Source organism: Onychostruthus taczanowskii, unplaced genomic scaffold, assembly GCF_017590055.1.
Source record: "Onychostruthus taczanowskii isolate IOZ18803 unplaced genomic scaffold, ASM1759005v1 scaffold51, whole genome shotgun sequence".
Lineage (NCBI taxonomy): Eukaryota > Metazoa > Chordata > Aves > Passeriformes > Passeridae > Onychostruthus > Onychostruthus taczanowskii.
This window is the reverse complement of record NW_024502680.1, coordinates 1,370,461-1,388,920: the sequence shown is the minus strand read 5'-3', so window position 1 is coordinate 1,388,920 and position 18,460 is coordinate 1,370,461. Positions and strand designations below refer to the sequence as shown.

General features: G+C 46.0%; 1 protein-coding gene across 1 annotated transcript in view; it reads right to left on the bottom strand.

Moving 5' to 3' along the window:
• Positions 1-5,590: 5,590 nt before the first annotated feature.
• The window catches only part of LOC121342072 (pinopsin-like), a 37,747-nt gene continuing 24,877 nt past the window's right edge, over positions 5,591-18,460 (bottom strand). Inside the window, exons 4-5 of the mRNA XM_041416181.1 lie at positions 9,677-9,907; positions 5,591-6,170 (exon numbers count right to left, since the gene is read on the bottom strand). Coding sequence (XP_041272115.1) covers positions 5,988-6,170; positions 9,677-9,907 — 414 coding nt within the window. The 3' untranslated portion in view covers positions 5,591-5,987. The remainder of the gene's footprint in view (positions 6,171-9,676; positions 9,908-18,460) is intronic.

Below are 18,460 nucleotides of genomic sequence, written 5' to 3'. Positions count from 1 at the left end.
TCAATGTCTAATTTCATTTATCATGAAAACCTAAAGTTTATTTGTAAAAGCAAATATCTTTTTCCATTCTTCAATCAGTGGAATCCTTCCCATTGTTTCTTTTATCTCCCAGCAGACCCACAGCTTGTTTGTAAAGACAAATCCGCTATTCCTCTCAACTTTAATCATCTTCCTTTATTTTTCATCTTTCTTTAAATAGATGCTGAAATTCCTTCTCCATTGTTCATCAGTTTGGGCTGTGTAACTGTGTCAGTTGATAATTGGGAGCCAGTGGAACAGGAGCCTCTCTGTTCATTCCTCCCAGGTCTCCTTCCAAAGGATGTTTTTCTTCTTGGATCCCAGAAATTTCTGCTGAAGTATTTGTGGCTGGCACTTAGTGCATTTTTGCTACATTTAGATCATAAGGGTGACACCTGCATGAACCCTCACCACTGGAGCTTTTTCCAGCATTTTTGCCTTCAAAAAGCACTCCAGGCTTTTAAATCTCATCCATGGGAGGTGCTGTGCAGGGTTCATTGGCTGTGAGCAGCAGGTTTGGAGCTGTTTGATGCAAACACGTCCGTGGTGTGTGAGGCTGGCTGCTGTGGGACTGCAAACCATGAGGATGTGTTCTGTCAGCAGCACAAAGCGTGGCACGGCAAATGTGCTGGCCTGGGGTGTAACAAGAGCTTGTTAAGGTCTTTGGCTTGGTTTTCATCTTTGATTTTAGCTGTGGCTCATGTGCAGCTGGATCACTCTGTCCTGTGGCCATCAGCAAATTAGTGGAGATGCTGATGCCTTGGAGGGGCTGCCTAGAGCAGAGGCCAGACAAGGTTCAGAGAATAAAGTGGGTGTTTATTAAAGGCCTTCCACAGCCACACCTTGGGCAGTCAGAGCCTCCCAGAGGCTGCACCCAAGGTGGACAATGGGCACCAGTTTTTCAGGCAATTATAAGTTTGGTCCACTCATATATCAGGGGTTAATTCTCCAATTACAGCTTCAGCTAATGAAGTCATTTGCCCCCACTTTGCTCCCTCCCAATTCACTTTTGTTTGTACTTTTCAGAGCCTGAGGCTGTAGGGTGTCCCTGGATCTCAGGCCCAGAGGATTTGTTCTGTCTGAGCAAAATGTGAAGGCAGTAACTAACACTGTGTATGAGTGTGGAGTTATGCACTAATGCAGTGCAGGATCTGAAAAACAGAAAAGCTGAAATCCTGAGGCATCAGTGCCTCATAAAACCCCCTGTGGTCTGGGGCACGTGCAGTGTCAGGGCAGCCCTGTGCAGGAGGCTCCTGCCCAGCCTGGGATGCTCTGGGGGGCTGTGCTGTGCCCACACAGGGCAGAGCTGGGGGAAGGAGCTCTCTGCTCACAGCAATCCTGCCTCTAGACTGCACCCTGCCTCTCTGAGTGACCAAACCCAGCCACTGCAGTGGAGCTCACCTTGGAAAGGGATGGCAGGAGCTTTTTGTGCCTTTGGACAGCCTTTGATATGACAGAGCTGTGGTGCATCTTGCAGATTAAAGAGTGCATGGTCAGGGCCAGCTGGTGGCATTAGCAGGGACTGACTCTGCTGACACCCCAGGGTTTGCCCATTGGAGGGCTGTGTGAGGATGTGGAAAGTTGACCTGAATTAACAATTAAAATAACCAGACCGTTTGAATTGGTTAAACCCTCCTGTGGGCTTGGATTTCAAATAGTGTTGCTTTACTATCAGGTACTTCAGATTAATTGTATCTGAAAGTAGAGTAAGCACCACTAACTCAAAGCACCTTAATGCAGCTCAACCAATTAACTTTAAATCCACACCCCTAAGTTAACTCCAGCCAATTTCCCTGTGTCCCTGTGCAGGCAGGTCCAGGGCCCCAGTGCTCTCCAGAGTGGTTTTTCTCTCTCAAGCAAAAGCAGCTTTTAAGTAAGGGGATTTGTTGGCCTAAACTTGCCTCATCCTTCCTTTTTCCCTCCTTGGAAACAGCCTCTCTCTCTGCTGAGGAGCAAACACTGCAACATTACAATTAATGCCACCTTTGTAATGAAGAGCTGCCTGGAAGACAATCTCTGCTCCACTTCTACCTGGAAAATCTCATGGAAGGACCTGGAAAAGCTCTCAATCTCTGTTACCTCAGTGACAGATTTCCCTGGCAGTCCCAACGCTGCTGCTAAACAGTGTTTTTATCTTTAAATCACAACTGATAACTTACACTTCTTGCAAGAGAAGGAGCTCCCACTTAGCTGAGTGCTGCCTTCCAGCCTTCTGGCAAAGTTAAACCAGGAACACATTCAAAAGTGAAACTGCATGCAAGCACATGTGTGATGATCTAGAGCTGAAGAACTGGATGCTGCCTCCTCTCCTGCTGAGAAAAGGTGCTCAAAGGCCTTCTGCAAGAAAACCTGTGGGGGAAATGAAAGGTGCTCTGCAAAAGTTGTTCACAGACTGCGAGTTCAGCTGGCCCTACCAGCAGGACTTGCTGGTGCTCAGTGGAAACAAGAAAACCAAGGAATCAGGTAAAGGAAAGGGGCTGCCTGGTGTAATCTCTCTACTTGGGTTGCTTGTGGGCTGTTGACAGTACTGCTGTCATTCTGGTGTAATTAGTTCATCTGTTATTGAATTTGCTCATAGTTTGATGGGAAAACCCATTAAATATCAAAACATTTTCTGGGGGCTGGATGTTATTTCAGTTGTCAGCAGTGTGACTGGTGTTGCCCACTTTTTTGGGCAATATTTTCTAAGACTGAGGGGAGAAAAAGCCATCTAGCCTATGAAGAAGACAAATTCAGTCACTACAACAACTGCAGTGAGTGTTAATCACCCTAGGTTTAGTTCTCCCCTGGTACTGTGCTATGTAAAAATAACATGTGTGTCAGCTGCCTCCCTGTCTGGGGGTTGTCCTGGCCCCAGACCTGACAGAAACTCTGCAGGGTAACTCCAGAATGAGTGCTGGCTGTCCCCACGTGGCCACTAACCCCAAACTTCCTTGGGATTTAGCTCCCTGCAGCTCCAGAGGGTGTTCCTCCTTCTCCCGCAGGAGTTGTGCTTGTTCTGCTCCTGGTCTGGGACCTTGGCCTTTTGCAGCTGAGCTGGTATTCATGTTCAGTTCCAGGTGAGGCAGAGGGTCACTGAGAATTGATTTGCTTTAAATTAAGTTTCAGACTCTCCTGCAGTGGTGAGAAAACTCCCGTTGCCTGAAGAGACTTTTCCTCATTTCTTCCTGGAATGGGACCACCACAATCCAGACAGAAGAGGAAAGAGTAGAGGAAAGAGTGAAAGAGTTCTTGAAAGCTTTTGCTCTGATCTGTACAAGGGGGTCTGTGCCTCTGGGAGGTGACATCTCCTTATCACAAAAAAAAAAAAAAAAAAAAAAAAAAAAAAAAAAAAAAAAAAAAAAAAAAAAAAAAAAAAAGTAGTGCAAGGGCTGAATTTCTGAATTTCCTTCATTTAGCTAATTTTTCGTATACTGAAGGTGCTGAAAAACAGGTAAGGGAAGGCTTGACTGCTTGCTGAATACCCTGTGATACTGCTGGTTACACAGCTACAGTGCTTTGTTTAAAAAACTCCAGATAAATGGTTATAAAATTATCATCTCTTTTAATGGCAGCAAACCTGCCTGCTGAAATGAAATTACAAGCTGCTCATAAAGCTCAGAAAGTAGAGAGCTGTACACCCATTGAAAAAAAAGGGAGCTGTAGCTCCTTCTCAAGGAGGAGAATTTTGCTCTCCCTTTGGAAGTGTAAATTGAAATCTGGGGAATTTGGTGTTGTTTTGCTTGTGCTGGTGTGTGTGTATGGCCTTTTTCTGTGTGTTTTTCATAAAACTGGTGTCACCTAGATGGTATTATCCAGCAAATTGGCCAGAGGAGCTGTGGGGCAGCACAAATCAGATGCAGCTGCTGTCCCTTTGGTGCCAAAAGTGGGAATTGTGTGAGGGCTGTGGTAGTGAGCTGCTCAGGAGATGAGGCTGGGGAGGTACCACAGGAGAATATTTTTATTTACAGCTACAACATCCTGCATGTTTCCAAACAGGGCAGTCACAAGCTGCTCTCAGGTGGTGTTTGCAGCAAGTTACAGGGTTAATGGAACAGAAACCAACAATTTGTGCTGAAAACACACATTTGTATCACAAACCATGAACTATTTAAAGCCTCCAAGACACCTACCAACACCAGATTTGTATGCTCTAAGAACAAATCCTTGCATGCACAAAACCCACCAGACACAGAGCTGCAATATTATTATTAATGTGGAAATTCATACTGGAATTGAACAATCCACCTAGAGACAATATCAAGGGAAAAGATGAGCTGAAAATTTCCTGGCGTGCTTTCTAATCTGAAAATAACAAACTACTTTTTAAAAATATGTGCTTGGGAATAAATAATTGATTAGTATTGCTTAGCAGTAAGTGCATCTATTGCTTAGATTTCATCCAGAAATATAACCTCAGTAAAAACCTCAACTCGTGGCTTCTGCTTCTGTATTTTGAAACTTTTGGTGTTATTTAGGTTATTAGAACAATTGTGGTTTAGGGATAAAAAAAGAAATAGGTTGTGAAATAATGTTGTGACTACATGGAAGCTTTTGTTAATATTGCAAAGAAAAAATAAACCCACATCCCTGGAAGAAAAAGACAGCTTTGATCATCTGAAAAATCAAAATATCCTTTTGGAACAGGTACCCTGGTAATGATATGTATGGTGGGTTCACTCCCCCAGACCCCTGTGTTGGCTAATTATGGTAATTACAGCACTGTGGTACAAGTTTTTGGCAGCTGTGTTGGCAGGGCTGTGGATTTGCTTCTGTGTGAAAAAAAGAAGGCATTCCCGTGTAGTTTGGGATTTGAGGAGTAATTCTCCACAGAATGGTGCCATTTCATGTTTTCCTTCCTGTTTGGGATGAAAATATTGTCAAAATATTGAGATTGTGCTCAGAGTTGATGAGGGAGAAGGTTATTCCCCATTTGTTTGCAATTCTTCCTCCCGCTGCACTTCTGGGGCTTTTCTGTTTGTAGGAGGCACCGCCTGTCCCTCCCTTCTCAAAGATGCCCAGGAGGAAGATCCTGCAGAAGGTCCCCCCTGGTTTTCCTGCTGGGGGACAGCTGTGGTGAAAGCAGAATTGTTCCCACTGCTGCCCAGGGCTGCCCTGGCCCCTTGGCCCACAGATCCCTCAGAGCCACCTGCCCAAAGGGCAGCAATCCCTCTGGTGTGTTCCCAATGCTCAAAAGCTGGCATTTTCCAGAGATTCCCAGAGATAGGGGCTTCACCCAGCTGAGTGCTGGGCATTCAGAGCTGCTTCTTCCCCGAGTGCTGGGAGGAGTTTATCTTTTGGTGCACTAATGTCACATTCTCTGAAAAAATCCCTTCACCCAGGATTTTTCTCCTGGGAAGCTGAGAAGCCTCAGAGAAAAGGAAAACAATTCTTATCTCATTTGCTTCTCCTGTGCTGTGCTCGCATGGAATGTGTTTGGAGATTGTTTACCCACAGGTGATTGTTCCATTGCATTCTGCTGTGAGTTGTTTTCACTCTTTGGCCAATCAGGGCCAGGCTGTGTCAGGACTCTGGAGAGAGTCAGGAGTTTTCATTATTATCTTTTTAGCATTCAGTAAGTATCCTTTCTGCATTCTTTAGTATAGTATTGTATTCTTTAATATAATATCGGATAATAGAATAATAAATTAGCCTTCTGAGAACATGGAGTCAGAGTCATCAGTCCTTCCTTCATCGGGGCACCCCTTAAATACAATACACTAACTTTGTAAGCTGACAGTTAAAAAGTCCCTAAAACATATATTTTCCTAAACTTCAGCTGCAGTTTCTAAAGTTTGAAACATAACCAATACGTGCCCTTTAAATTTTAGTAGAGCTTTACCCTGTAACTGCTGAGTTCATCATGGTCTGTTCAGGTTTGTGTCGAAAAGCAACATGAGACTTTTTGGAGGAGCACAATCCAAGACAGGGAGAGAGGGACCATGTGCAGGCTGACCATTCCCTGATGGAGAGCCTTTTGCCTCCTCTGCTCACATGCAGCTTGTTTCCTGGAGCCCTCCTACAGCACCACGCTCTGGATCTCTCTTTTGGGCTTGGCTGGGCTTTGGCAGAAGCTCTTCAGAATCTGGGTTTTGTTGTTGCTTTTTCAGCCTGGGCAAGGAGCTCTGGGGGGATTTGCTGCACCTCAGGAGAGCCACAAAGCACCTGTAAAACTGTCACACAAAGAGAACAGCAAGTCAGCAGGAGTTTCATTCAGCTCAGGTTTCATAAGACAGGCTTTATCTCATGATTAATTAATTAAGTTCCTGGGATAGCTCTGGAACAACATGGATGTGATAATATTTTGTATTGGAGGTTGAAATGTTTTGTCAAATAAAACATGTCTATCAAATGCAGGGAGTGATTGGCATCTGACTCCGTGATTCAGAATGCTGAACAATTGCTTTATTAAGCTATGCTATATTACATTAATACTATATTATAACTATACTAAAGAAATACTATACTATAAAAAGATACTAAAGAATACTAAAGAAAACCCCATGACTGTCTGAGACAGCCAGGACACAGCTTTGACCCAGAATCAAAACAATCCTCATCAGAATCCAATTGACAAATCCCTTCAGGTAAACAATCTCCATAACACATTCCACATGTGCAAAAACAACAAGAGCAGAGAATAGAGATAAGAATTGTTTTCTCTTCTTCTCTCTGTGCTTCTCCAGGAAAAAACCTGAGAGAGAGAATTATGTCTCTCTCTGTTCAGAGAATGTGAATGCCACGCATGTCCTCGTGCCAAGAGACCTTGAGCTCAGCAGAGTAGTGCAGAGGGGAAGGAGCCAGGAGCAAAATTCTGGGACAGGTTACAGGCCTTCAGCAGCTGTTCTGTGTTTTACTGATCACAAATATTGCTTAGTTTGTGCAATGCACAGAATAAAAGGGACTAAAGCTCCTCCAGCCTGCAGGATCTGTCCCCCGACTGAGCTGCTGTGGCACGGGGATTTTGGGGGGCTGAGTCACTCCTGCTGGCTGCACTCAGGGTATGGATACATCCCCTTGCTCAAAGTGTGGAATGGATTGAGCTAACTGAATTACCAATGAAACTGATGCTGGCTGCTTTGGTTTGGGTTTGACCAGGGAAAAGATGAGGACTTGGTTTAAGCTCTCAGGAGGGGTTGGTTCAATATCCATAACTGGAGGAATTTTTTCAGTTGCATGCCAGAACATTCTGTGTATCTGAGAGCAGAGGGAATGTGCAAAGCATGAAGACAAGGAAACTGCCTGTAGTTGAAAAAATAGGTATTTTAGGTGGTGTGGATTGTGTGCATGGCCTCCCTAAGGCTGCAGGGTCAAAGGCTGGTAACTGATCTCTACACTCAAGAGTCCAGAACAACATTACTGGTAATTCTTTGTACAACACAGCTGCTAGCAACAAGCTCTGACAACTCTTGTTATCAACAGCCAAGTGAAAAATTCTGGTTTTTCATGCTGGTTTTTCATCAGCAGCCTTGCTTGCTGGGGAAAGTGGCTTTTTTTAAGTTTTACACAATTTTTGCATTAGCTGAGGTTCCTTTTTCTCAATGAAAAACTGCATTTTCTCAGGATTAAAAACTTACTTTGTAATAATCATAAATATTTCATCAGCCTCTCACCACTGAGCATTGAAAAATTAAGCAGCTTCAAAACTCGTGGGCAATACTGTCTATTTTCTAGTTTTTGCTTTGCCCCCTCCCCTCATGGTCAAGCTCCCATGGCTCTTCCCGGGTACCTTTCTGCAGCTGTCCAATCCCCAGGGAATTCCTGTTACACTGGAGAGTCTCCTCAATCTGTTTAACTTCACCTGGTCCTTGCCTGGATGCATTTTCTGCATGTGAATGTTATTTTATCTGGCTTGTTCTCAGATTTTATCCAGCCTGATTAGAGATTTCTGAGCATTTACCAGAGCAGGGGGGGAGTCTGGACACAGAATTGTTTTAGGAATAGCCCAGAATTAGAGGGCAGTGTCAGCTGTGTGAGCTGTCAAGGCATCTGCTACAGATTTCCACAGCCTCAGGAATGCTGTTGGTGTTGAAGGTGGTTTTCTGGGTGACCAACACCTCCTGCTTTCACATGCCTGGCACTTCTGGGTGGCTGCAGCATCTTCTAGCCTGAGGTTCTCTCCTGAGTGCAGAGAAACCCAGACTACTGACTCCTCATTCTGCACTGAGTATAGAACCCTGAGCACTGATTGCTGCTAAAATGCCAACTGAGCAATGCAAACCAAGTGAAATTTAAGAAAAAAAATTTAAAAACACCACAAAAAACCCTCCACAAACAAAATTAAGTGTGTATGGAGCACTAGGAGTAAAATTTTATGGTGAACTTCAGGAGCCTGACATGGATAAACCCAGTTTAATTTATGTCTAGCTGCTCTTTGTGTCAGCAAGCTATTTAGTAAAAAGATTAATTTAGAATTGTCTGTAGAAAACTTCTCTGCAGTCTGTGTTGTTTTGGAGTGCTCTTTGCAGCCATGCACACATTCAGGTCAGTCTGGGATTTCTGAACTGCCTCTCTGGATGCAGCCAGGGCTGGATGTGTTTGGAGTGAGGCAGAGTTACCCTTTGTGTGTTGGGCTTTTCCCTACTGGGGGATGGCAACAGCTCAGGAGGTTTCATCAGAGAGTTTATTCAAAAGCTAAATTATAGAGGAGAAGGGAAAGAAGGGCTCCTATCCCAGGGAAAATGTCAGGGAATTCTGCAGAGAAGGGACTGCACCCCCTGGGCTGTTTGTGGCACTGAGTGGAGCTGATGGATGGTGAGGAGATGATGGATGGTGTCATGGGAACTTTCACTCCCTGGCAATTTCTCATGTCCCAGTAAAAACACCCACAGCTAATTTAAGCCAGACTTAAATCAATCTTTACCACCATCATTTGTTTCCAAGAGAGAGTGAGCAATTTACTATCTCTGCTTCCTAACAGCTTCCAAAAATCATTTCAAGTGGAGGATTTTCTGGGGTCAGAAGCAAGTGATCCACCTGCTGTAATGCCAGCAATGCAAAGCTCAATGGAATGTGCCTGAGCACATGGGCTGGTGGAGCTGGACCTGGCGGAGGGACTGGAGGAGCTCTGATGCTCTCTGTTTTTCTCTGTAGATCTCTGCTCATCTTCACTTTTATTGTCAGTCCGTGTGCCAGGGGCTACCCCAGCTGTGTGCTTCCCCTGCTGCAGCTCCTCTGGCACTGCCTTCTGGCAGATCCTCACCAGCTCCTAGGAGCGGGGAGCAGGACCAAAGAGTGACTGAAGGATCTGAGGTTATGAGGGGGTTAAAAGAGTAAATCAGGGAGTAAATCAGAGAGCTGGTGTTGTGAGGAGGAGGAGTTGCTGTGGGCAATGTGCTGTGCTGGGGCTCACATCCTCACAACACTTGACGTATCTGAGTCACCTCAGACAATTTCTGGTGCTTCCACTCTTGCCAGCACACGGATTTCTTCTCTTATTGTTGAACTGTGCAATGGAAAGGAAGGACCTATCATTTGCTATTTGCACATGTGGGGAGCTGGTTGTCCAACTGCCAAAATGCAGATTTGTGGAACAGGTTTGCTCCTTGGAGCCCTTTTTCAGAGCTTCCCTCTCATGGATCTGGGTGATGCCACTGATGCTCTCTCTATCTCCCTTTGCCGTTTTGTCACTCCTTGCACAGACGGAATCCAGATGGCCGAAGGAGGGCATTTCACTGACCTGTTTGTTCAGAAACACGTAGATGATGGGGTTGTAGACAGCGCTGCTCTTGGCAAGGATGGCTGGGATGATGCTGGCGGCAGGGGTGACGAGCCCGGGCTGCCCAAAGGTGGCCAGCAGTGCCACGGCAGCGTAGGGCAGCCAGCAGAGCAGGAAGCACAGCACCATCAGCAGCACCATCCGCAGGATGCGCTGCTCGCGGCGCCGGCCCCCCCGGGCCATGCTGCTCACCTGGGGACACAGGACAGAGATGAACTGGTGTGTTGGTTGGTTATCTCACAAACAGGACTGCTGGGCTGCCTTCCCTGAGCTTTACTGCAGCATCAGCCCCGTGACGTGGTTGAGGCAATGGGAAGATGGCAAAGCTCAGGTACAGCCCGCAGCAGCCAAGGATTTCTTTGTTACAGAGCATCTTAAAAGCTTTTTAGCCAATAGCACGTTGCTAAAGCTTACAGACAGTTGTTTTAGATAATCACTAAAAGCACATGTACACCTGCTTCACACAGTGCTTGCTTGTCTTCTTTCTATTAAAAATGCACAATACTTCACCATTAAGTTTCAACCTTCTACTATCTTGCTAAGCACATTTTCCTGCAGCCAAGCCTAAGACTCAAGCTATTGTTTCATGTCTTTGCTTGCTGTACTATTGTAACTTCTTCTACCTCCGGACTTTGCAGCTGATTCTATGGTTCTCTGCTCTTTCTAAGGTTTTCTTTCCCAACTTTCTGAAACTCTTCTTACCTTTAGTGTTTCCCACCCCTGGGAGCTCCTGGGGTGGCTGCACTAAGGGCAGGGCTGGCAGTGTCACTGGGCAGTTCTGGCTGCAGAGGAGCTGGGCAGGGCTGGGCTGGTGAGTGCTGAGTGTGTCCCTGACTGCTGGGAGAGTGATGCCTTTTGGGGCTACCTAAAAACAGAGGCCAGACAGAATTAAAGGAATAAAAAGCAGTTCTATTTATTGAAGGGCCTTCAGGGCAGACAAAGGCCCCCAGGAGCTACACCCAAAATGGAGGATGGATCATGGGGTTTCAGACTTTTATAAGTTTGGTCCATTTGCATATTGGGGGTTAATCTTCCAGTTACAGCTTCAGGTAATGAAGGCATTTAGCCCAAGTTTGCTCCCCCCAACTCACTTTTGTTTTACATCTCTGGGGCCTGAGGCAGTTCTTGATTGCCAGGCCTGGAGAGGAATTGTTGTGTCTGATTGAAATGGGAAAGCAGCAGCTCACAGTGTGTGTGGAGTTTAGATTTACACACTAAAGAACTGCAGGATTACAAATACATGGAAAATAAAAAAGCTAAAATCCCAAGGCATCAGCAGGACCAGCAAAAGTGCTCTGCATCTACAGCAGCCTCCTCCAGCTTTCTGCAAAGCCCAGATTCCAACAGGAGCGTCCTGGGCAGGAGGCAAGGAGGGCAATGTGCCCTGGTGTGACCCCGGGGCAGCAGCTCCCCGAGCCCACAGCCCCTGGCCCAGTGCTGCCAGGAGAGATGCCCCAGCCAGGAGGAGATGTGCCTGTACCCACAGGCCCTGGGGCAGTGGATGACGGGGGCTGAGAGGATTTCTGTCCCTGGACCTGTGGCAAAAGGCAGCACTTGAATGAAAGTGGTTTACAACAGGCTCCTCCTCTGGATGCTGGGCTCACAAAACCTGAGAATAAATCCCAGTGCATTAAACACTGCTGCCTGTGCCTCTGCTGGTCTGCTGTCAGTGTGTTTTGAAAACCAGACCTTTCAGTGGCTGCTGTGTCATGCCTGCACCGAGGAGTGCTGCAGGAAGCACAAGGAGCTGATTATTACAAGCAGTTTTATGGGGAATCCGTGGGGATGTATTTGAGTGTTGGAAGTCACCTTGAGACTAATTAAAAACCTAACCAAAACTGTTCAAAAAATAGAACATATCTGTAATTGCCTGCTGAGGGAACTCAAATGCCAAGTACTTTATAAATATCTTGTTAATGTGCAAATGAAATCTTTTATGACACTTGTCTGTGATTTAAAAGGAAAAAAATGATATTTGCCACTAGGCAAATAAAGTTGTTAATCAAAATATTTCCATTAGCAAGGAGTGAATATTTCACTCAGAGCCACCCACAGGCATCAGTAGCTCAGATTTATTCACAGCCATCTCAGACAGGAGCTCACATTTACCTTCTTCCATTGTTGATAAGAATTTTGCACACTCCCGGGCTGTGGATTTTTTGAGAATCTGCCACACCTTGGTATAAAACCTCACTCAGGCTGTGTGATGAAGCCCAGACAGCTGGACTGGGGTGGAGGCAAGGCTGGAGGCCAGAGAGGGGCTGCATTTTGCATCCTGAGTGTTGGAGTTTGAGGCTCCTGACGAGAGGCACTGGAAGGATCAGCACCGGCTGCATCCCCACACAAATCCCAGCTCTTTGTCCCTTCCCGAGGCCCTCCTGCCCACCCCCGTGCCAGGACACACCAGGGCAGGTGGTGGGTGGTGGCTTGCCTGTGGAGCACCTCAAGGAAAACCAAAAGCTCCCTTTGGTTCTATCGACTTCCATCAATTCCAGAAAAGGAAACCAAGCCACATCTTCCTTCAGATAAGGTCAGAGAGGACAAATGTTTTACTGATGTCTTCTAGGTGGAAGTCAGGCTGCTGTGAGGCTGGCCATGGGAGGAGGGCTCTGGAGAGAATTCCCTTTAATAAACCTGAGCAGGGCTGGGCTGTGATATTTTCTGAAAAATCCCTTTGCCAGGATTTCTTCTGCTGGGAAGCTGAGAAGCCTCAGAAAAGAATGTAAATAAAAATTATCTGATTGCTTCTCCTTGTGTTTTGCTGCTTTGGAATGTGGTAGGTGATTGTTTGATTGGTTCCATGTAAATTGTTTTAACATAATGACCAATCACCATCAGCTGTGTTGGACTCTGAGGAGTCAGTCACAGGTTTTTATTATTCATTCTTGTTAAGCCTTCTGATGTATCCTTTTTCTTTAGTATAGTTTTAGTATAGCAAAATGTAATGTAATATAATATAATATAATATAATATAATATAATATAATATAAATATAATCAGCCTCCTGAGAACATGGAGTCAGATTCATCTCTTCCCTCCTCCTGGGACCATCACAAACACCACAGGGCTGGGTCCCAGGGAGCTGTGCAATGCTCTCCACATCTGCAAACCCTGCTGCAGGGGGAGGAACAGCTGCTCTGGGCCACTGCTTCGGCTCAGAGCCCCTGGGGGACTGCTGCTGCCTGTGTCACCTGGGCACTGCTCCCTGCTCAGGGAGCTCCACCAGGTATCACACACTTCACTTCTGAATTGTTTTATCCTTCCCTAAGAAAAAGAGAAAAGCTTGCAGTTTCCAGACTGCATTTCCAGGGAATGGCTTCATGGGTAAGCAAGGAAAGGTTTCAATTTCCTTGCCAGCAGCAGGATATTATTATTTTCATCCTATGAGTCCAGAAATTTTGAATATCCCCCCCACTTCTGTAGCTGTCCTTGAAGCATTTTTTGCTTTCAACTACAAGGCTCCCCTGGTCAGTCAAGGAAACCTGAGATATTCATATCTGGCACACATGCAGAAAACTTCTGCAAAACTAAATCAAACCCATCAACCTCGAAATGTTGCTGCAGCCCATCAGCAGATGGTGCCTTGGCTACACCATGTGCTGTGGGCTGGCATCAGATCACCCTCTGCAGGAGGGCAAAGCAAAGAGCTCTGTAAAAGTGATGCTGGTGAATGGTGCTGTGGGTTTTTAGTTTAATTTTGTCTTTATCATTGTCACTGCATTAATTAAGGGGATGGGACTATTCTGGGGCTGAGAACGATTTACTGCTCAGATAAACATCAGTCTCAGAGGCTGTCAGAGTTTAGAGGAGCAAGCAGTCAGCCATAGCTCAAAGTGGTCACAAGTTCTTCATTACAAGACAATATAGAACTGTCTGATCCAACGGACCACAAGGTTTATTTTGCATTTCTAACCTATCACTTTTACTCACTTCTACTGCACTGTGGATGCTGTTACCCAATGGGCTGTTATCACACATGAACACATTTGCTTTTATTATAACATCTAAACTCTTAGCTACTCTATACAGTTACACCCCTACATTATAAACCCTCCACATCTTATTAATACAATTTTTTACTTACTTGAGGCATATTCTTACTTACAACTATAGAAACATAAGTTTAAGATTTTTCTGCTTAATATCTGTGCATTTTATTTTTACATCAATCCAAGCTTATTCCAAGGCTGCAGATCAAACCCTCCTGTGTCTCTGGAAATTTCTACCTTTCCATTTCCCATGGTCTTGGTAACTTCCAGGAAAGCCAAGAGCACAGGTCTGGCCTGTGCTTGCCTTTGGTTGCTGGCCCCTGAGGTTGGGCACTCAGTCCGGGCAGCTCCAGGTCAGGGTTGGCAGCAGCAGGAGTTCAGCACAGGGGAACCCTGGCCTGCACTGTCCTCTGCTTCTGGCTTGGTCAAAAATCAAAACTTCAATCTGCTGTGCAAGAAGTTTGGTTTTAAAAATCTCACTGTTTCTGTTTTGGTATAGAAAACAGCCATGAAAAATGTGGTTTTATAGCCTTCATATTTTCTTTACTGGAAATTGAGTCTCTGTTCCTTCTAAAATGATCTTTTCAGTTTCCCAAAATTTGTTTTGTCTCTGTGTCATGCCTTCTATATTGAATGTATGGCCCAGTGTACTGAGTTAGCAGGGCTGGGGACCTGCAGCCCTAGCCCCATCTTGCTCTTCCAGTGTTTTTTATCCTCTTGCTTCCCATGACTGTTGATTTTTTACTGGCTAGGTTTCTTTGTGTTTTCTCCTGTAGAGAAGCACCTCAAGGTGGTGATTCAGCCTGCAGAAGTGATTAATTTGGCTTTTTTTTTTAAATCTCACTGACCATAATTGGGATTGTGCAGAGCCATCCTCCCAGAGCAGGAGCAGAAATGCTCACAAATGGTGTTTGTGTGGAGGGGCAAGGGCTGTGGGTGAGGGACTAATGCACTAAACAATAAGGACAGGTTTAAACAGAGGTCTCTGTGGACACAGCAAATCCCTGGTTGGTGCTGCTGACTCTGTGCAGAAAGAACAGAGTCATCACTCCACCAGGAAAGTCAAATCTGTGTTTTCAGCACTGGGTGTGGAAATCGCTCAGCCACATCCAGGCTGGAGAGCACAGCTGAGCCAGCTGGGGAGCTCAGCCACAAAACCCCCTGGAAGAACCCCTGGATCCCTAGGGTGACCTGAGAATCTCAGCTGAGGGCCTGACTGTGTCTGCTCTTGCCTTTTTGTCAAACCACCATACTAATTAGAGCTTGGAGAACTGACAGCAGCACTCACGGGGCTGAGAGGATGGTTCTTGAGAATCATCAGAATGAGGGAGATAAAGAGGAAAGAACCTGAAGCAAAGTGTGCATGTGCTGTCCTGAACGTGCCAGCTGAGCCCTGGGGGCAAAGCAGAGAGAGCAGGGGCAGCACAGGCAGCCCTGGGCACAGCTGAGCACCTCGGGCATCACTGCCTGCTCATCAGAAGGAGCCCACGAGCTGTGAAATCAGAGACTCTGCCCTGGAGAGTTCATGGTGGGGTTGTTTGAGCACGGGCTGAGGAACCAGGCTGTGACCCAGTGCAGGTGGAATTCAACTGCACAGCCTGGCACAGAAGGTCAGTCTGGATTCTGCTGGGGAGAATGTGAGAGCCCCTGCCCTGCTTCTAAGAATGGATGAATGTAGGCAGCTAAATTGGATGCTTCAGGGGAAACCCTCAACCCTTTGGGGCTGGGATTAGAGGATCTTTAAGGTCCTTTCAAACCCATCACGACCCATTTGATGATTCTATGATTATTGAGAATTTCCTTGAAGTTCTGAAGAAGTGGGCAGCCATTCAGTACTGGTTTAACAATATTTCATTATCTGTCCTAATACTAATTTTAAAAAGTTTTACTTGGAGAATAAATAAATGGCTGACATTCCCATGCAGAAATGTTGCAAGAGCAAGTTAGATTTCATTTTTAAGGAAGTTTTTTCTATCCCTGCTAACATTCAAACCTTTGGATTATGCTTAAAACCCTCTCAGTACAGTCATAAAAGCTAGAAACTCATTACCTGCACTCACAGTGAAGCACTGCCTTTCTCCAAGTCCCATCCACTCAGTGCCTTGCCATGGAGATGAGAGTGGGGAGAGCAAGTGCCAGCCCTGTTCCAAATCTGTTTTAATGCTTGTCTGTGAGAGGAGATCTCTGCTCCTGACAGACCTGGGGCTTTTACCCCACAAAACATTGAGGGAACAGCCTTGAGCCAGCAGAGCACTGCAGGACAGCACAGGCACAGATGGGGAAGAGCAAAGCTGGAGACCCAAAGTGACAGAGGCAGAAAGCAGCTGCACTGCTGGTTTGTCTCTGGGGACCTTCTGCCTCCCAGATCCCCAGCGTGCTGATCACCTGCACTGGCTCTGGAAAATTGACATTTCACCATCATTGATGACAAAACCCAAATTCCTTTTTCTGAGCGAAAGACAAACCTTTTGTAGTGCCCTTTGTGCAGCACCAGCTAAGCCCTGTCCCTCCTGGCTGGGGCCCAGGCCTTTCCTGTATGAAAAAGGACAATTAGAAGACCCTCTGATTTATTTATATATAAACATTTCTGCTTTGGGGGAATGTGAGGCGGGGGAGATGTTTTGTGAAAGATGTGGAATGGAAAGGATTTGTCAGTGCTCTGAAAGTCACAGAAAATGCTGCACACAGAAATGTTTCCTGCAGGGACAGAGGAGCTTCCTGCTCTGCCAGCCCCAGCTGCACACCCAGCAAAGCTGAGCTGGCACGGAGACTGGAGATGGAAACTGATTTAAAACAGCGGGTACTAGTGTCAAGGGCAACCTCTCACAATTGTTCTCAGGGCTGGGAGAATGCTCAGGATGAGAAGCAAGCCTGTCTGTGGGCTGGGCAGAGCCTCGCATCTTCCTTCCAACCGCAGCATTCCTGGCTCTTGGTTTCTTGCCTGGCACTAAGGATGTTTTTATGGATAATGTAACACCTTATGCACAGGAAGGAATAAAACATCTGTAAGAAATTCCTTTTTGCCTCCAGCTGCTGAATATTTTAAAGCAGAATTCCATGCTTCTTTTGCAGAAGAGATGTTGGCTGGGGGAGCTGAGCCTGGAGTTTGGCTGCACTCAGGAGGTTCTGTGCTTTCCCTTTTCCTCTGCTTTCCCTGCTGGAGGTTTCTGGACTCCCCTGCCCTGCCCCATGCCCAAGCAGAGATTCAAGAGCAGATGTCTGTGACCTGCACAGCTGAGGGGTAGCCTGTGGCATTCACATTCTCTGAAAAAGTTCCTGTGCCCAGGATTTTTCTCCTGGGAAGCTGAGAAGCCTCAGAGAAAAGGAAAACAATTCTCATCTCATTTGCTTCTCCTGTGCTGTGCTCATGTGGAATGTATTTGGAGATTGTTTTACCCACAGGTGATTGTTCCATTGGATTCTGCTGTGAGTTGTTTTCACTCTTTGGCCAATCAGGGCCAGGCTGTGTCAGGAAAGAGTCACAAGTTTCATTATTATCGTTTTAGCATTCTGTAAGTATCCTTTCTGTATTCTTTAGTATAGTATAGTATAGTATTCTTTACTATAATATAGTACCATAAGGTAATAAATTAGCCTTCTGAGAACATGGAGTCAGATTCATCATTCCTCCCTAGGGATCCCTGCAAACACAATACATGGCCCCCCTCTCTTCTGAGGGCCTGTGGAAAGGCAGAGGAATCCTCAGCCACATCAGGACATTTGGATCACTCAAGCTTCACAAGTCCACATAAATTACTGGTTTTTTCTAGTCACACATTTCCTTTCCCCCTGCCTTTTTTCCTGTGCTGTTTTGCCTTTGTCTCCCTCAGTTACTGACACACGGTTTGGGTTGCCCTGAGCATCTCCTTGCTTTTGGAATGCTGTGGAGAGCTCCACCTCACCTGGCTGTGCTGTGAAAGGGAACCAGATGACAAATGTGACAATTCGTGGTGTACAAAATGTGCTCCAAATCCCACTGATGCTTCTGCCTCAGCTTCAAACCTAAATACAGGGTGTGATCATGTGCTTTAATGAGATGGGTTTGCACCAAAACATCCCAAGTTTGCCTGCTCATACAAAAAGGACACCCAGCAGTTTGGAGGGTCCAAACAAAACTTCTGACCCTGGGGCTGTGCTCCTGGTGCTGCCCAGCACTCAGAGCTGGGGGAGGATTTGCCTCTGCAAATGATCTTTTCTTTTCCTGTAAATGAAGGCTGTGGAAAATCTCCTGTGGTAAGTGAATTAACAAGATTGGTGCTGTGGAAATTTGGCCAAAAGCACTTAAAGCTGGCTCTAAGCAAAGTCAGGGTCTCAGGCTGGCAGGGGATCACAGCCCACGCAGGGATCATCCACTCCTGATGGCTCTCTGGCAGCTGCTGTTTCCAGTGCTAACACAGACCTCTGCCAGAGCTTGCAGGGAGGTGAGAGGAGACAGAGAAGAAATCCATCTCCATCTGCTGTGCTGATGTCTTTCACCTCTGCAGCAGTAATTTTTCTCATTTCTAAGTGGACCTGGAAGGTGCTAGAGGAGTCAGTGAGGGCCTTGTGGGGTGCAAGGGAGGAGCTCCCTGGCTCAGATACCCTTTGAGTGCTCACAGCATCCTCTCACACCCACCTCTGTCCTCTCAAGGGTGAACCTCATGATTTAAGCTCAAAATTTAAATCTCAGTTCAGTCCCTCACTTGCTGTTATAGACATAGAGGGCTGTAAGGAGAGGTCTTGTAGTCACTAAAAGGGGTTAATGCTTCGTCTCAAA